The sequence below is a fragment of the Oncorhynchus mykiss genome, chromosome 12, assembly GCF_013265735.2.
Source record: "Oncorhynchus mykiss isolate Arlee chromosome 12, USDA_OmykA_1.1, whole genome shotgun sequence".
NCBI classification, from domain to species: domain Eukaryota; kingdom Metazoa; phylum Chordata; class Actinopteri; order Salmoniformes; family Salmonidae; genus Oncorhynchus; species Oncorhynchus mykiss.
This window is the reverse complement of record NC_048576.1, coordinates 46,979,998-46,997,600: the sequence shown is the minus strand read 5'-3', so window position 1 is coordinate 46,997,600 and position 17,603 is coordinate 46,979,998. Positions and strand designations below refer to the sequence as shown.

Genomic DNA, 17,603 nt, shown 5'->3' with positions numbered 1-17,603 from the left:
TTGCCCTGGGGGTATGAACAAAGGATCCTATTCGGGAAGTCGTAATGCTTGTGAGTTACCGCCTCTCTCATGGTCAAACGTTCTTTCCGGTTGTATGTAATAACACAAATAATTTTCTGGGCTAATAGTGTATGAAATAACATATAAAGAAATGAAATACTGCAAAGTTTCCTAGGGGCTAGAAGCGCGGCTGCCCTATCATTCGGCTCCATCTTTTCAAAGAAGATTTCCGAATGCACTGTATGAATGCTGCAATACTGATGCTTGATTAACCTGACTTTTCCCGTATTGATGTCTATCCTTGGGTTGAGTATTAGCTGAGCGGTTGCTGCCTTCAATGGTCGCCGGCAATATGAATGTTGCCTTTAAACAGATTTTGTCGCCAGAATTACTCAATAGCATTACTCAATAGTCTCTGATGCAATCAATAATTTGCATCAGAGACTTGCAACTCACTCTTTCGCTCTCTATAGCATAATCAATTAATCAACCGGCGATTGTCCCGCTACTGGCTGATGCAAAAAATGGCGCTCAACCTCGCCACAAGTAGCGGTGAAACATGGCCAAATATGGCCACTTTTCGAATAGAAGCGTAATGTAGATTTGGTGTAGTGATTAGCTGGATGTGACCCATTGTATGTGTATTTCCTAAGTGGTGACAGGTTTTGAAACATTTTAATTACCCTCTATTGCGGGTGATAAGGTTAGCTAGCAAACTTAGCAGGGCAAATGCTAAGTGTGTATCATGAAAATGTGAGCAGTTTGAACATTGTTTATATAAAGGAAACAAATTATTGATAAGGTAAAATAAAGATTTGCTCGTCACACCTTTGATAAGAGAAACTAGAAACACGTTTCTGTATTGCAGTTGCATACAGTTGCGTATTCAGCTAAATTGAATGTCAGGGTATTTCCACTGTTCCTGAAAATGTTGGTTTTAAGCAATTCACCACCTCTCGTTAGTGAAATATCTCTCTCTATTCCTCGAGCATCTCAACCTGTGTTGATTGGCCTTTCCATCCTCCAAGCAATATCACTGTTGATATTTTCCTCCGCCTGTATACTGATGCAACTGCACTCCAACCCCATAGCAGGCTAGGGTAAAGCCCCCATGACAGCTCTGACCAAACACGTTTCTCTATTTTTTTCCAAAGGATCCTCAGTGGACGTTCCCTTGGCCTCTCTTGAACCGAGGTCATTATGTGAGGCTGATTTAATTGAGAATACATTTGAGAACCTGGAGCCCCTTATTATTGATGCCTGCCAGCTCACTGGGGCAGATTTGTTATAGATATGTCCTATGCCGTCCCATGCTCTCTAATGGCTATTTAGTCTCGCAGCCTCTCAGCTCTGTGAGAGAGCCATGACCCCCTTACCGTTTTATTGAAGTTATTAAAGCCCAATAGACGATCAAGAGACCCAGGGTAAAAACAGCCATGAAATAGCTGATTGGACTCTCTCTCCCTCGCGCTTCATGTCTGCCTTCTTGCTTAGAATAAAAAATGTCTGTTTAGGGTGAGAAAAGTGAGTTTCTTACTCTAAAGATGTCAGGCTTTTGAAGGCATGGTTATGTTTCCAGACAAGTGCACCATGGAGAGATTCCCATAGGATGCAGTGTTGTGGTGGGTCTCCTGGAATCCTAATACTCACTTGTGTTTGCAGCCATTTTGGCCATCAGATGGTATGCTTTTCACTATAATAAGATCAAAAGATGGCACTATCAAATCTACATCTATTCTTACTATTAAAAAACACCAACACAACAGCTAGCCACCCTAGTGCTGTTGATTTTGTTCTCTGTGCCTCGTTCTCTATGGGTAACAATTGATGCTAAGCTGATCCCTCATCTCAGCAGCTGTTCCTCCAGAACGTTTAGACAACCCATAAAGAGCCATGCGGGGTGGAGTTCTCCCTCTGTGGCTCCACACTGTGTGCCCACTAAGCCCCTGTTTGGGCTGTGTGTTGTCAGAGTAGGGGAGCCCTGTGTACGGCAGACAGCCGATTGGAACAGACAGCCATGTTCCAGCAGAAGTCCCCAGACCTCGGGCTCGGCATGCCATTATTGTGCCAAGGAGTCCCTCAGGGCTTGATATGTGGTGTTTAGGATCAGGACAAGGGGGCCAGGTGTTCTGGGAGTTGGGGGTGGTATGTGGGAGTGCCACTCTTTTCATTCGTGGCTAATGCTGAGGCTAGCTACTGCTACTAAATCAAATCAAATCACATTTATTTATATAGCCCTTCTTACATCAGCTGATATCTCAAAGTGCTGTACAGAAACCCAGCCCAAAACCCCAAACAGCATGCAATGCAGGTGTAGAAGCACGGTGGCTAGGAAAAACTCCCTAGAAAGGCAAAAACTTAGGAAGAAACCTAGAGAGGAACCAGGCTATGAGGGGTGGCCAGTCCTCTTCTGGGTGGAGATTATAACACAAATGCTATGCTACTATTACTGGCCTACATACTGATATGAGAGTATGTCATATTGACATTAAACAAGATATTGTATAATCAAGCTGTATAATTTGGGAATTAAATTTAACTTACCAGCCACCATACTATATTGGCGTATATTAAAGGTGATTTTATGTGACCTTTCAAAGTATGTGAAACTCAACCATATGTACTAAACAGCATTCGTTTTTCACCCCCTTTAGGTTAATAAAGTTTAATCTCGTATTTAAAGGGATCAAGTTTGGCATCCAAAGTCATTACACCAACATTAATGTCAATGCTTTTAAATTCTAACACTCAACTGAAAGTAATCCTTTTATCCAATGACATGAGTTTCGATATACAGCTCAGCTGTGATCCTAGATACTATGAGGATCGCAAAAATTCCGAAAGTATGCTGTGAATTGCGTGTGGGGAAATGTATGGGGTTTTGCAGCAGTAGGCTAAGACAAGACTTCCGTGACCCAAGCCCTTCTCCGTCTAACATTTAGACACTTCAACCTTTAATACCAAAGCAGATGCTAGGCATTTAACTGCCTTTTCATATGCAAAACAATAGAGAGAAAGAGGTCTTCATTTATTTTCAGCACACAACTCTTACAGCGGTTCAAATAGTTGGGGGAGAACGTTGCTTAATTCTCTTTCTGTCTTTTTTCTATAGGAAATGAAGTCTCTCAAATATTTTGCCAAGAGACACAAGTGACAGAACTCATTTCCCTACAAATTGGTACACATTATTTAATAATTTGCCTGGTTCACGGCATCATTTGTTCCCATAGCAACTGATTGGTGGGCCTGTTCCCTTCCATGAGAATTGAATGATTTTACATTGATTTGTTATAATGGAGATTTGATAGAACAGCCCCAGTCACTGGTTAAATTTGAACTTTTTTTTCTTGCCCTCATTTTCTTGAAAAACCCAAATATGAAGCTCACTTGGAAGTGGAGCATACAGTGCCTTTGGAATGTATTCAGACCCCTTGACTTTTTCCACATGTTTTTAGTCTAACGTGTTTTTCCTCATCAATCTACATGCAATACCCCATAATGACAAAGCCAACACAGGGTTTTAGAAATGTTTGCTAATTTATAAAACATAAAAAAATGAAAATATTACATTTACGTAAGTATTCAGACCCTATTCAGTTCTTTGTTGAAGCACCTTCCGCAGCAATTTTAGCATTGATTCCTCTTGGGTATGAAGCTACAAGCTTGGTGCACCTGTTTTTGGGGAGTTTTTCCCATTATTCTCTGCAGATCCTCTCAAGCTCTGTCAGGTTGGATGGGGAGCGTTGCTGCACAACTATTTTCAGGTCACTCCATAGATGTTCGTCTGGCTTTGCCACTCAAGGACATTCAGAGACTTGTCCCGAAGCCACTCCTGCATTGTCTTGGCTGTGTGCTTAGGTTTGTCCTGTTGGAAGGTGAACCTTCGCCCCCAGTCTGAGGTCCTGATCTCTCTGGAGCAGGTTTTAATCAAGGATTTATTTGCACTTTGCCCCGTCATCTTTCCCTCAATCCTGACTATTCTCCCAGTCCCTGCCGCTGAAAAACATCCCCTCAGCATGATGCTGCCACCACCATGCTTCACCGTAGGGGATGGTGCCAGGTTTCCTCCAGACGTGATGCTTGGCATTCAGGCCCAAGAGTTCAACTCTGTTTTCATCAGACCAGAGAATCTTGTTTCTCATGGCCTGATAGTCTTTAGGTGCCTTTTGGCAAACTCCAAGCAGCTGTCATGTGCCTTTTCATGATGAGTGGCTTCCGTCTGGCCACTCTACCATAAAGGCCTGATTGGTGGAGTGCTGCAGAGATGGTTGTCCTGCTGGAAGGTTCTCCAACTCTAGAGCTCAGTCAGAGTGATTATTGGGTTCTTGGTCACCTCCCTGACCAAGCCCCTTCTCCCAAATTGCTCAGTTTAGCCGGGCGGCCAGCTCTAGGAGTCTTGGTGGTTCCAAACTTCTTCAATTTAAGAATGATGGAGGCCACTGTGTGTTTTGGGACCTTCAATGCTGCAAAAATGTTTTGGTACCCTTCCCCAGATCTGTGCCTCAACACAATCCTGTCTTTGAGCTCTATGGATAATTCCTTCGACCTCATGGCTTGTTTTTGCTCTGACATCCAATGTCAGCTGTGGGCCCTTATATAGACAGGTGTGTGCCTTTCCAAATAATGTCCAATCAATTGAATTTACCACAGGTGGACTTCAATCAAGTTGTAGAAACATCTCAAGGATTATCAATGGAAACAGGATGCACCTGAGCTCCATCTCGAGTCTCATAGCAAAAGGTCTGAATACTTATGTCAATAAGGTATATTTTGTTTTTTATTTTTAATACATTTGCTAAAATTTCTAAAAACCTGTTTTTGCTTTGTCATTAAGTGGTATTGTGTGCAGATTACTAAGGATTTTCATTTCTTTAATCCATTTTAGAATTATGCTGCAATGTAACAAAATGTGGAAAAAGTAAAAGAGTCTGAATACTTTCTGAATGCACTGTAATTCCATCAGACTAGCCTGTCTTATTTGTCGGGATTTCATGTCAATGGTTTATTTTCATGTCAATTGCTTTGAAATGCTATTGTTGGCTTCAGTTGCCTTAGAAAGATGATGTGTCAATGCCTTGGGCATTGTGTCACATTACCTCTCTGACAAATAATACCCCACCGATAATAGTCCAGGGGGTGAAAATACCAAATGTGCTTGGCCTGTTTGGCACAGTCAGCAGGCTCAGCTCAGGGTTAGGTTTTGTCCTTAATTGCTCTGCACTGTCTCATGTAGGAGGGAGAGAAAGAGGAGAGTGAGATCGAGAGAGTTTTATGCTGCTTTTATAAAAGCCTGGTTGCACAAAATAATGCTTTCTTCCATTTCAGCAAACTTGCTGTAAAAACCACATGGCCCTGAGCATGTGAAAAGTACATGTTCCCTCATCAGCCATGATGCCTCGTGATCTGGCCTGAGCCCTTGATGTAACATGGATTTCAAATTGTCACGCCAACGACGACGGGTTAAGGCACTCTTCCAGCTCAGCGGTCTAGGTATTTCACGGCTTTCTTTTTTGAAAGAGGGGGTGGTGTCATTGTCACCCCTGTCAATGTTTTTTTTTTCTCAGAGGTGTCATGCCCATAGGGGGCACAGGGGCACGTGCCCCTCAGATTTGTCCTGTTTTAAAAAAAAATGTTTTTGTTGTTTCTCTGTAATACTACGAGCCACCTTGCAATTGTATGAAATTGGCTTTAGCTAGCCCAGATAGGTTTCCAATCTCCCAACTTCATAATTACCTACCAAGAAGCCATTTCAGTCTATCAATCAAGTTAGAGTAGCTTGTCTAACTATCTTAGCTGGCATGCCTGCTGGCAAGGTTGGTAGACTTTACAAAGCAAGCAATTACTAAATGTAGTGAATAATACTCACATTCCTTTCAATATTTTACCCAGATCTTAGCAGAGATGCAGAGAAGTATTTTGTTTCTTAAAAAAAAAAACTGTCAGGAAGATACAGACAGCTCAAGAGGTATGCTTAGATATGCAGAAAAATAAACATATTTTTTACACATAGATTTAAGTATAATGATTATGGCATACTTTGTGCCCCCTTAGGATTTTGGGGTGGAACCCTGACTGTGTGTGTGTGTGTGTGTGTGTGTTGGAGTGGAATAACCTCTTGAAATGCAATCCAAGTCATTCCGCAGCCCTCACCTAATGCACCAGGCCTTGAGTGATTTTTGCTGAGTTTTACTATCCCACATTGTTTTTATTAGCTATTGCACACGCTTGAAGTTTTACAGTTTGATGGCCAGTGATCATTATCAGGGTCAGTTACAATACCGATCAACTGCGCTGCCTCCATGTTACGCTTCATTTGGCTTAGCCGCTCCCACTTTACAAACCATCCTCCATCGTTTTCAAAAATGAAGTTATATGGAAGGTGTGTAACCTAGATCCCATATTGACATTGAAAACCAGAGCCCAGCGCATTTTGCTTTGATTGTCGATGGAGACCTCATTTGAGGCGGTCTGGATGTGTTGATTTAGATTTTTTTTAAAGGCCATCCTGGGCAACGACTGTCCAAATTCACTATGGGCGTGTAATCGCTGGCCAGGGGAACCAACCAACCAATATGCAGACAGATATATCTCCCTACGCTGTTGCTCTCCTCCTCCAACTCCAAGAGTGGTGAACCGGATAGCGCTGCCTCCTAATCAGCGTTCAACTCAAGGCACAGTTATTTGGATCAGTAAGGGAGGGTTAAGAGAGGGGGGGAGGATAAGAAAGGGAGCAGATGGAGGGATCTGAAGCAGAGCGATTTAACAGCAGCCTGGGGAAATAGATTAAGGCGAGGTTGCAGTGAGGACAGGTCGGAGTATATTAAACAGTGGCGCATTTCCACCTGGAGTTAAGGCTGAGGTCACGGGGAGTAATGGTAACATGTCATTTGGAAGCACGCTGGTTAGCTTTATTTCCTTTCAACTTTTTCTCTACCTTTGTTTTTTGTGGAGAGATGCTTAATGACTTAGGTGATGTTGATTTTTTTTTTTACACATTTATCGAGACATTGCCCAAACTGAGTATAATTTGTTGATAAATCACCTGGCTATGTGGGTCTGAAGCACCTGCCATGAAGTCTAGAAATGGGAAAAATATTAACACAGTCCAGATAGGGTATATGGCAAACTAGCAATTGTCCTTTTGAATCCAGCTCGAAATCGCAGCATATCTTATCATGTGAGGATCACATTTTACATTTATTAACACCAAAACCTCACCCAATATAACTTTAACACCTTCCCCACCCAGTATCCCTCTCATAGCCCCACTTCTGCAACCCCCCTTTCTCCCAGTGAGCAGACGGCCACCTGGTGGCTCCTTCATGGTATTGCACTTCCACAACATCCATTTAGTAGAACTATGAGTCTGAGAGTCTGTGTTGCAGGGCAGTAAAGGAGGAGGTTGCGCCAGTGAGTAGCTGTCGTCTCCATTTACTGTCTATAAAGAAGACGGCTCTCCATTTCGCTGGGGAGATATGAAAATGCAATTATCTTTAAAGGCGCTGGTCAATACAGGCCATGACTGCTACATGATGGTTTATCAGGGCATCCGGCGTAGTAGGTTAGTGAGACGAATTACCTATATCTACAGGGCCCCTGATTAGACAGACTAGCCCCCAGCAATATCTAGTAAAATTTTAATTGAACAGCTATGTGTTGGAAGTGATTTATTGAAGAGGATAGACAGTGAGTGAGGAAGGGGCGAGGGGGTGAAGGAGGAAGGGAATCATGCATGGGAGTAGAAAGGGGAGGTATGGTTGACAGAACAGTGTGAACATAATGAGAGTTGGTGCGTGAGAGAAAAGGATGAAAAGAAGGTTCCTTTGGAGAACATAACTGGCCCACTCACAGCAGCAACAACAGCATGAGGCATCACTGTTTAGAAGCTCTAGGTTTGCGTTGGGAAGCCGTGTGCTCGCCTATCCCCACTGTTATCATTGTGTGTAATCGTTCAATCAATTGGTGGGATTTGTTTTTCTCTTTTAGTTTTAATTTTTGTACCGGATGCTTTAAGATGTATGTGGGGCCTTCCAAAACCAAGCTGACCCAAATCGAGGGATTGTCCCTTTTGTCCTCTTGTTTCCTTACTCTGTCAGTCCATCCCAGGTCTCCTGTATTTCCTCTGACATTCAATAAGCACTGGATATAATCTGATATTTCGTTGATCTTTAGAAGTGCTCAAAATGACATTTATCTCGACATCAAATTAATATGGCGCTAATGTTTATTTCCTGTTGGCAAGAGGGGTCGAGAGATGAGACGCCGCATCAAGACGGATGGAGAAGCTCTCTGAACCGCATAACAATAATAGAGTTCTCCCCAGCACTTAATCTCACACTGCTTCCGGTGTAATCGTCAAAGCTCCCCCACCCTGAAAATCATTTTACCTTGTCAAGTGTATCAGTATTCAGATTCCTCACAGAGAGTAACCGAGTATCCAATCACAATGTGACAACTAGCTTTTGTTCTGGCAGCATTGATATGTGCAAACGTCTCTGTCTCTCTCTCTCTCTCTCTCTCTCTGATGTGAACTCTGAAAATGTCAGCAACTTGGTTTCAGAGAAGCCCTGATTTTCTTGTTCTCTTCGGCTGTTGGCAGCGCTCAGTTCCACTCGCCTTATCAAATAAATTGGAGAGCGGCTTTTCCCCGATTGCCTCCACAGAAAGGTTCTGGCTCACCCGAGGGTCTTCTGCTCATGGCTTTGGCTGATGGGAAAACTACTTAGAATAATTGTTTTCCAGGAGGACGGATTCCCAGCCACCGTTGTCCCTACCACCGTCATGCAGTGCCTGTGTGTGTGTGTATCTGTGGTTTGTGTGTGTGTGTGTGTGTGCATAAGTGTTTGTGTGTGCAGATAGCTGCATGCATCAGTGCCGTCAGGATGTGTGTTTGTGTGCCTGAGTGTGTGCACCTGCATGTCTGTGGTTTGTGTGTGTGTGCGTGCGTATGTGTGTGTGCAGATGGCTGCATTTGCATCAGTGCCATCAGGGCACAGATAATGGAGTCTCCACTTGAGGGAAACACATCAGACCACCTCACTACTTAAAGATAAGACAGGAGCCGTAACCTGCTCTCTCAACCCCTCCTCCCTCCCAGGCACCCTCTGTTTTGGGTACTGTAATTGCATTTCATTGTAAGTAGTCAGGAGCCATATTTGAAACAGCTGTTGAAACTCTTGTTGTGATTGTAATGAGGCAGCTCTACATCTTCTCTGTTTTGGTTTTCTACACTTTTTTCTCATTGCCTATTTGGTCTGCGGAAACTTCTTAGCCCTGGCATGACCGCTAGATGAGTCAAAACAACGAGCCAGGTGTAAAGCTGATCAAATTAAGTGCAAACTTTTATCAGCTCAAATAATCAGGATAACTTAAAAGTTGTTTTGCATTTTGAGACTGGTAGTTGGATAGTTACGAATACAAACGTGATCGTCATTATTCGGTTACCCTTTGCTGCTTTTGTCAGAACTGTTTTTCTCAGATGAATACACTTTACGCATGCTCATGTCAGATCGACAGTTATACGCTCCTATACTCTGCATCTTCGAAAGAGCCCCAAGAAAACTATTATACGTGCCTTTGGTCCTTTTCTCCTCAGATGATTTGTCAGATTAGTGTAAATCCTGACTGTCGGGTCATCCCTCGCTGTCCACGTCCCATATCGTCTTTTGTTTTAGCGAGAGATTACTGAAGATGCTGATAATTCCCGACCCGTGGCGGCTGCCCCGTCACATGGCCTAGGCTGGCCACTCGGTTTACCATCAGACGAGCATCAGCAGTGTGACAAGTGCATCCAATCTTTTTGGGGTGCCAGGCATCTCTTTGCAAAGCGAACATCTGTCCTGATGGCTGCCCGCTGCCAATTATGGCAGAATGTCCACATGGCTAGAGAGGGAGGTTGACACATCCTCGTATTGATGTTCCTCTCATATTCCCACAATAATGAGCAGGAGGCATGTGCTGCTCCCCCGAGGCGATGCAAAACTAAGGTCTCTCTCTCGCTCTCTCTATCTCTTTAGTCAACTTTGGGCCTGACGAGACTTTACTTTTGATATAATATACAGGTTTGAGGGATATCAGAAAGGACTATGGTCAACATTGTATTTTAATGCCGAACAGTGAGTCTCAAGGTCTGGCATACACAATATCTGAGATCACAATTCAATAAATAACTACTCATGAACTGCTTGTGGACCTTCAATGAACCCCGGGTTGAATGGTACTTTTGTGGTTAAAGGGTTATTTAATAGTCTCTTGTGCTATTTTCTACAGCAGTCACTTGCAGCACACCTTGTAAACATAATCCATGGTTGTTGTGGCAGTTTTGAAATAATAGCTCTGTCAGTGCAATTCATGGCTTAAGTGAAGTGGTACCGGAATATGTTTGAGCCTCACATTACATCAAACTCGGACTCCCGAGTGGCGCAGCGGTCGAAGGCACTGCATCTCAGTGCAAGAGGCATCACTACAGCCCCTGGTTCGAATCCAGGCTATATCGCATCCTGCCGTGATTGGGAGTCCCATAGGGCGGCGCACAATTGGCCCCAGCATCGTCCGGGTTTGGCTGGGGAAGGCCGTCATTGTAAATAAGAATTTGTTCTTAACTGACTTGCCTAGTTAAGTAACATTTTTTTTAAAAGCTGCCAATTCAAGGGTGCAAAATCCTGGAAACATATAATAAGGTTTCGCAAGCTTCCTTAAACATATCATGCCGAGCTGTTATGTCATGGATTGAATCACATCACATGAAACGGGCAAAGGAATCAAGCACAGGGCCAAGGACAAGCATACATTGATAGCCAAATAATATATTGTCATGGAGTGGGAATCTGTTTTGACTGCAGAACTCCAAGTGGAGAAGTTGTCTCTAATGTGGCCTATCAGAGAAATGAATGGAGCTTCAGTCGACAGATGAGTGGAAAAAGGCTTTGCTGACCAAATTTAGTTGTTGAAGAGGCCCTGTTTTTGCAGTAGAGCAAAAAGGAGTGCAGATTATGCCTTTGAGAAATTCTAGTGCTGACATTTTAGTTCCTATTTATTAACTTTTTCCCCTGCATTTGCTTATCGAGGTCTGCCAAGGGCACCGACGTGAAAGCCCAACGTTGGCCTCCCAACGTTGGCAAATCACTTTATCTGTGAGCTGTTGTCACCGCCAACATGGTCAAATGTTTGTTTTTGTCACTCCTCACCGCAACATGCTACCTCTAACAACTGCCAAAAAACTGATGTGCAATCTGTGAGTGGTCTCTAAACAAAGGATTTGTTGTGGATGCTGGATAATTTCACACACAGGAGAGTTGTGTCTAGGAGAGCCTGAAAACGAGGAAGGAAAGTGAGGGAAGAGGCGGATATGGCTGGATTGGGCGCTAGACTTGAACCTAAAGAACAATCAACAGTGTTTCTATTAATATTTTCGTTTCCAGTTAAAACCTTCTCTTTGCTGTAATTTGACTGGTGTAAATGTGAAGAATAAACATAGCCCGTTACACTAGCTGGATTAATACTGCCTATAAGCCATTGATTCAGATGGCTGAAACCACATTAACAACCAAGTCTTGGTGTTGACTCCTTGCCAACTTTGAACAGTTAGAGTCCCACTGTGTTCTGTCTTGTTTACCGGGAGGTGGTCTGCTAATCATAGCTTGGTACTGAAGGTGACACTTGGAGCTGGGCTAGATCTTTAGAGCCGTCTTCTTTCATCTGAACCAAACCAATCCAACTCTGTTTGTGGGTTTACTGTTTGGAAAGGGCACACTCCAGGTGTGCACCGTTCCTCCACACAGATTCACTCCCTAGGGAAAGATGCGTGCGATAACTGCGTACAGAGATTCAAATCTTGCCTTGCACCTTCAGAGATTTACCATTTGAAAATGAAGGTGTTTTTTCAGAGGGCGGGCAGCAGCGTAGAGCGGGAGATAAGAGTAAACCTAGGCCTCATTGAAAAACAGGGAGCTGCAGCCTCTCTTGGTCATGGTCCAGTCATCAGGTGAGTGCAGAGGGAGCAGGCAGTTCAAAGGCAAAGGGAAGGAGTGCGTAGGGAGCAGCCAGTTTAAAGGCAAAGGGAGGGAGTGCAGAGGGAGCAGGCAGTTCATAGGGAGGGAGCGTTTGAAACCAGTTGAGGGTTAAGACGGCAGAAAGATTCACCCCCTCAATTAATTTGCTGTCACCATTTTTAAGTGTTTGGTCAGCCTTGGGGTGGCAGGTAGCCTAGTGATTAGAGCATTGGGCCAGTAACTGAAAGGTTGCTAGATCGAATCCCTGAGCTGACAAGGAGACAATCTGTCGTTCTGCCCCTGAACAAGGGGCCGTCATTGTAAATAAGAATTTGTTCTAAACTGACTTGCCTAGTTAAATAAAATAAAATTGATTATGATTACAAGAGCCTGAATAAATATGGTCAGAATTCCGATGTATAGGTCGCAGAACAACCTGCCAGGCATACGGCTGACTCTCATCCCCGCCAAAATTTCACAATGTGAAGGAGTTTGCTGTTTTGACAAGCCTTAACTGTACGCATCATCATGTTATGTTAATTAGTTACCATCAAACCTCTGCAAAACACACAATTTGGTTCCCAGCTGTGTCTGCCACCGCACTGCAACAAAGATATGAGTCAATTCTGTATCAGATGTGAACATTGGCAGTTGCAGGTTTTTGATTTGCGATCCCCTCTGATATCTCCTTGGCTCGAACATTCAAATTTTCCCAGCATGCCCCTCTTAAGAACATATCCCTGCCAGGCAGGTTTTCTTCCTTCTCTTTTCCTCTGGCTCTTCAGCTGCAAGGCTCTGTACTGACTGTCAAACCTCAAAGCTGTTTACTTGGAGTGATAAACAAGATAGATATTGGAGTGCTCGAGATGATTGTTGAGATTGCTGTTCATGATCCAGAGGCAAGGAGTGCCTGTCACTCAATATAGTTGCTTTCCGTTGCATAGAGCCATCACTGGATTGTTGTGTTTGAAGGTGTTAACCACACTCTTTGACAATCTGAGAAATGTATTCAAGACTAGATGGATGAAGAGCTATGCACCAATCCAGGTTAGCTATATGTGCTAAACAAGATGATTCTCCATAAGTTACATACAAGTTTACATACAACAGTTCATTAAAACACATTGAGTGTTATAGAGAAGTAATTTCTTAAATGCTCTTTCAGAGCATGTGTTTGTACTCAAAACATTTTCGCTATATGGCCTTGAAGGATTAGGAGCATTTAGAGCTAACCGCTCTTGTTTAGCAGTCATCCACTCCAGCGCAGTGCTTAATAGAAGTTGCCATGGCAGACGGCATCTGTGTGGAATTAATAAATAATGTCTTAGCCGAAGTAGTTCACACAGGCTCCTCCATTTTCCTCTATCAGAGCTACAAAGCTGGCGAGAGTATTACAGAATCAGTGCTTATTACTAGTCACGGCTGAACCTTTCTGATTTGCTACACTCACTCATTACTCGGCTTTGTGCGAGTGCTAGGGCAAGCTCAATTCACATTCCTCATACCCTCTCATTTATATGGGGGAATTAATCAGAGTCACTGAAATGGATCATAGTCTTAAAAACCCTTGTGCAGTACAATTTTCAAGCTCTCTCAAAAGATTATGGAACCAAAGAATATGGAGTGAATTTTTATAATTTTCCTGATGCTTAATATACAGTTGGCTGGATGAGAAATACTCTTGAGTGCAATAGCCTTTGTCTTTAGATAAGATGCATCACCACATTGTCCATATACATCAGCGATCACCAACCTTTTCGGAGTCGAGGTCACTTTCGGAATCAAAAAGCAAGCGGAGATCTACCGCTCAGATTATTGTTTTTAACAGGACTTAAAAAATGTTAGCCTATGCAACATTAACCTAATAAAAATTGTTCTGTAGGAATTATGTTTGTGCAGTAAGCCTAACCTGATGGTGAAACTTGAGTCGCACCAGGTTTTCTATGCCTAATGCACAAATTCATGTTGTTCCTATGACCAGAGAAGGTGAAATATTCCTCGCTATAAAAATAGACACGACAAGCTGCTAATAATGAAAATTCATGCCTACTGAAACATTAATTGTAGCTGCAGTGTTGGTTGTAGTGCGAGTGGAAGTAGGAGAAGCACGTCTTATGTTTTGCAAAAGTATTGAATAAAAACAGTGTTGACTGTTGAAATCTCATGTAGGCTATTATCAAACTTTTCTGTGGTGTTGTGGAAGCTGTAGGCTCAGTGATTTAAGCTATCCGATTAGCCAGTGCAGTAGGCACACTTGATTTAGCTTGATTCAGCTCCCTTCAGGCAAATGAAATGGTTCAAAATGAGAACTTTGCCTACCCGGTATGCAGGGCTTCTGAATCAAGTGCATCTACCTCCAACAGCACAAGGAGCGCAAGGCTTTATCGTTAACTATTCTACAGAAATGTTTAATGATTGACCAGGAACGCCGCAATCGACCGGCTGGTGGCCACTGATCTACCTTAAATTTCAATGATTGAAATTTTGAAATTGCATTTGCCCCAATGTGTTACAGTGCACATGATGGAACTATAGTATAAAAACAAACCGACAACCTCTGACCTCGCAGATAAATCATGAACTGTTCATAAAGTTTATTCCTTTTATCTGTTGATTACAGGGTCAAGGCAAAGAAAGGGGTGAATCTTCTGCAAACCAAGTCAAAGAATGCCCAGTGGACTGTGGACTGGGAGGTGCAGTCCGGGGCGAAGCATTCCATCACCACCATCAACGTGAACAAGAACAAAGGAGTACAAGCCGGGTAAGTCAACAGCCTTGTGACTAAACACAAACCATCTAACTTAAACACCACAGAGTGAGTGAGGTGGTCGTGCCCAGTAAAAACTTTAAGATGGTTTGTTCTTTGAAAGACGATACGAGACATCTTCAAAACATCCTATTTACAATAGACCCATTTGCAATATACTGTAGATATGGATCCAGTTTAGGGTATCTGTCCAAAAAATCTTTGGATATGCTTTGTTAAATAAATTGCTTAAATGCAAAGCCATATAAAATATATTTAGATAAGGTATGATACGCTTAAAATATATGCTTACACCAAAGATTTCAACATTTTTCCCTGCTTGGCAGAAAGCTGATTGGGGGACCACTACATTAAACTGTAGTTTTCAAATGCATCCTTTTTACAGCTTGATTATCAACTTCAGTGATGGATCCATTTTATGTGTAGACAAAACCAATAGAAAAATGGCAAAATTATATGTACAGTTTAACTTTTATATGTCGCTGCATTACAGTGCCATGGAGATGGGATTCTGTCATTGCCAAATATGGCAGCAATATCTTTGCCTGTCACTGGGCAAAGGTAACCATGATTATATCAAATGTTATTTGTCACATGCGCCGAATACAACATGTGTAGACCTTACCGTGAAATGCTTATTTACAAGCCCTTAACCAACAATGTAGTTTTAAGAAAATATTTACTAAATAATCCAAAGAAAAAAGGGATATAGGGGGTACCGGTATCAAGTCAATGTGCAGGGGTACAGGTTAGTCGAGGTAATTTGTACATGTAGGTAGGGGTAAAGTGACTATGCATAGATAATAAACAGGGAGTAGCAGCAGTGTAAACACAAAGGGGGGGTCAATGCAAATAGTCTGAGTGGCCATTTGATACATTTTTCAGCAGCCTTATGGCTTGGGGTAGAAGCTGTTAAGGAGCCTTTTGGAGCTAGACTTGGTGCTCCGTTACCGCTTGCCGTGCAGTGGCAGATGGAATCATTTATGACTTGGGTGACTGGAGTCTGACAATTTTTTGGGCCTTCCTATGGCACTGCCTAGCATATAGGTCCTGGATGGCAGAAAGCTTAGCCCCAGTGATGAACTACCCTCTGTAGCACCTTACCGAGCAGTTGCCATACCAGGCGGTGATGCAAACGGTCACGATACTTTTGATGGTGCAGCTGTAGAACTTTTTGAGGATCTGGGTAACCATGCCAAATCATTTCAGTCCCCTGAGGCGGAAAAATCCTTGTTGTGCCCTCTTCGCAACTATCTTGGTGTGTTTGGACAATGATAGTGTTGTGTTTGGACTATCATTAAATGTGATGACTCTTATTTTATCAAATCAATTCTCTATGTGTAATTATTATTACCTGATTAAACTAATCATGTAAACTTTAATTAACCAGGAAATCGGGGCACCACGGGAAAATGTTTATGGAGTCTCTATTTCCTGAATCGACTCTTCAGAAATTGTCATATCTTATCGATTAGTCTTCTATTAATGTATCGTTATTACCTCATCAATTCTCATTACTGAACGTTGCAAACCCTTGGATATCTGCACGAACCCTAGCCTAAATGATGAATCGGCAATATACAAATTGGCTTAATTATTTATTTACTAACTAAATAATCACAAAAATACATAACAAACAAAGAGTAGATATTGGTTACTAACACAATGCATTGACAAGTCCCTAGTGGGCTAAACTGGTATGACTGCTTGCTAGACAATTGAAAGGGGTGGAGCCAGAAAAGAGCGGGAGAGACAAAATGGATTGACAACACACAGTTGTTAATTACAATTGACGTCGGAAGTTTAGATACACTTAGGTTGGAGTCATTAAAACTAGTTTTTCAACCACTCCACACATTTCTTGTTAACAAATTATAGTTTTGGCAAGTCGGTTAGGACATCTACTTTGTGCATGACACAAGTCATTTTTACAACAATTGTTTACATACAGATTATTTCACTTATAATTCACTGTATCACAATTCCTGTGGGGCAGAAGTTTACATGCAGCAAGGTGACTGTTCCTTTAAACAGCTTGGAATTATGTCAATTATCTCAAATTATGTCATGGCTTTAGAAGCTTCTGATAGGTTAATTGATATCATTCGAGTCAATTGGCGATGTACCTTTGGATGTTTTTCAAGGTCTACCTTCAAGGTCTACCTGCCTCTTGCTTGACATCATGGGAAAATCAAAAGAAATCAGCCAAGATCTCAGAAAAAAATTGTAGACCTCCACAAGTCTGGTTCATCCTTGGGAGCAATTTCCAAACACCTGAAGGTACCACGTTCATCTGTACAAACAATAGTAGGCAAGTATAAACACCATGGGACCACGCAGCCGTCATACTGCTCAGGAAGGAGACACATTCTATACTTTGGTGCGAAAAGTGCAAATCAATCCCAGAACAACAGCAAAGGACTTTGTGAAGATGCTGGAGGAAACAGGTACAAAGTATCTATATCCACAGTTAAACGAGTCCTATATCAACGTAACCTGAAAGGCCGCTCAGCAAGGAAGAAGCCACTGCTCAAAAACCACCATAAAAAAAGCCAGACTACGGTTTGCAACTGCACATGAGGACAAAGATAGTGCTTTCTGGAGAAATGTCCTCTGGTCTGATGAAACAAAAATAGAACCGTTTGGCCATAATCACCATCGTTATGTTTAGAGGAAAAAAGGGGAAGCTTGCAAGCCCTAGAACACCATTCCAACCGTGAAGTACAGGGGTGGCAGCATCATATTGTGGGGGTGCTTTGCTGCAGGAAAATTCTGTGGATATATTGAAGCATCACCTCAAGACATCAGTCTGGAAGTTAAAGCTTGGTCGCAAATGGGTCTTCAAA

At 42.5% G+C, this 17,603-nt stretch overlaps 1 protein-coding gene across 2 annotated transcripts in view; it reads left to right on the top strand.

The window, feature by feature from the left end:
* LOC110537699 (transmembrane protein 132E) overlaps positions 1-17,603 on the top strand; it is a 385,579-nt gene that overhangs the window by 299,435 nt on the left and 68,541 nt on the right. For both annotated transcript variants that reach the window (XM_021623939.2, XM_021623937.2), the window contains exon 3: positions 14,611-14,751. In XM_021623939.2, coding sequence (XP_021479614.1) covers positions 14,611-14,751 — 141 coding nt within the window. The remainder of the gene's footprint in view (positions 1-14,610; positions 14,752-17,603) is intronic.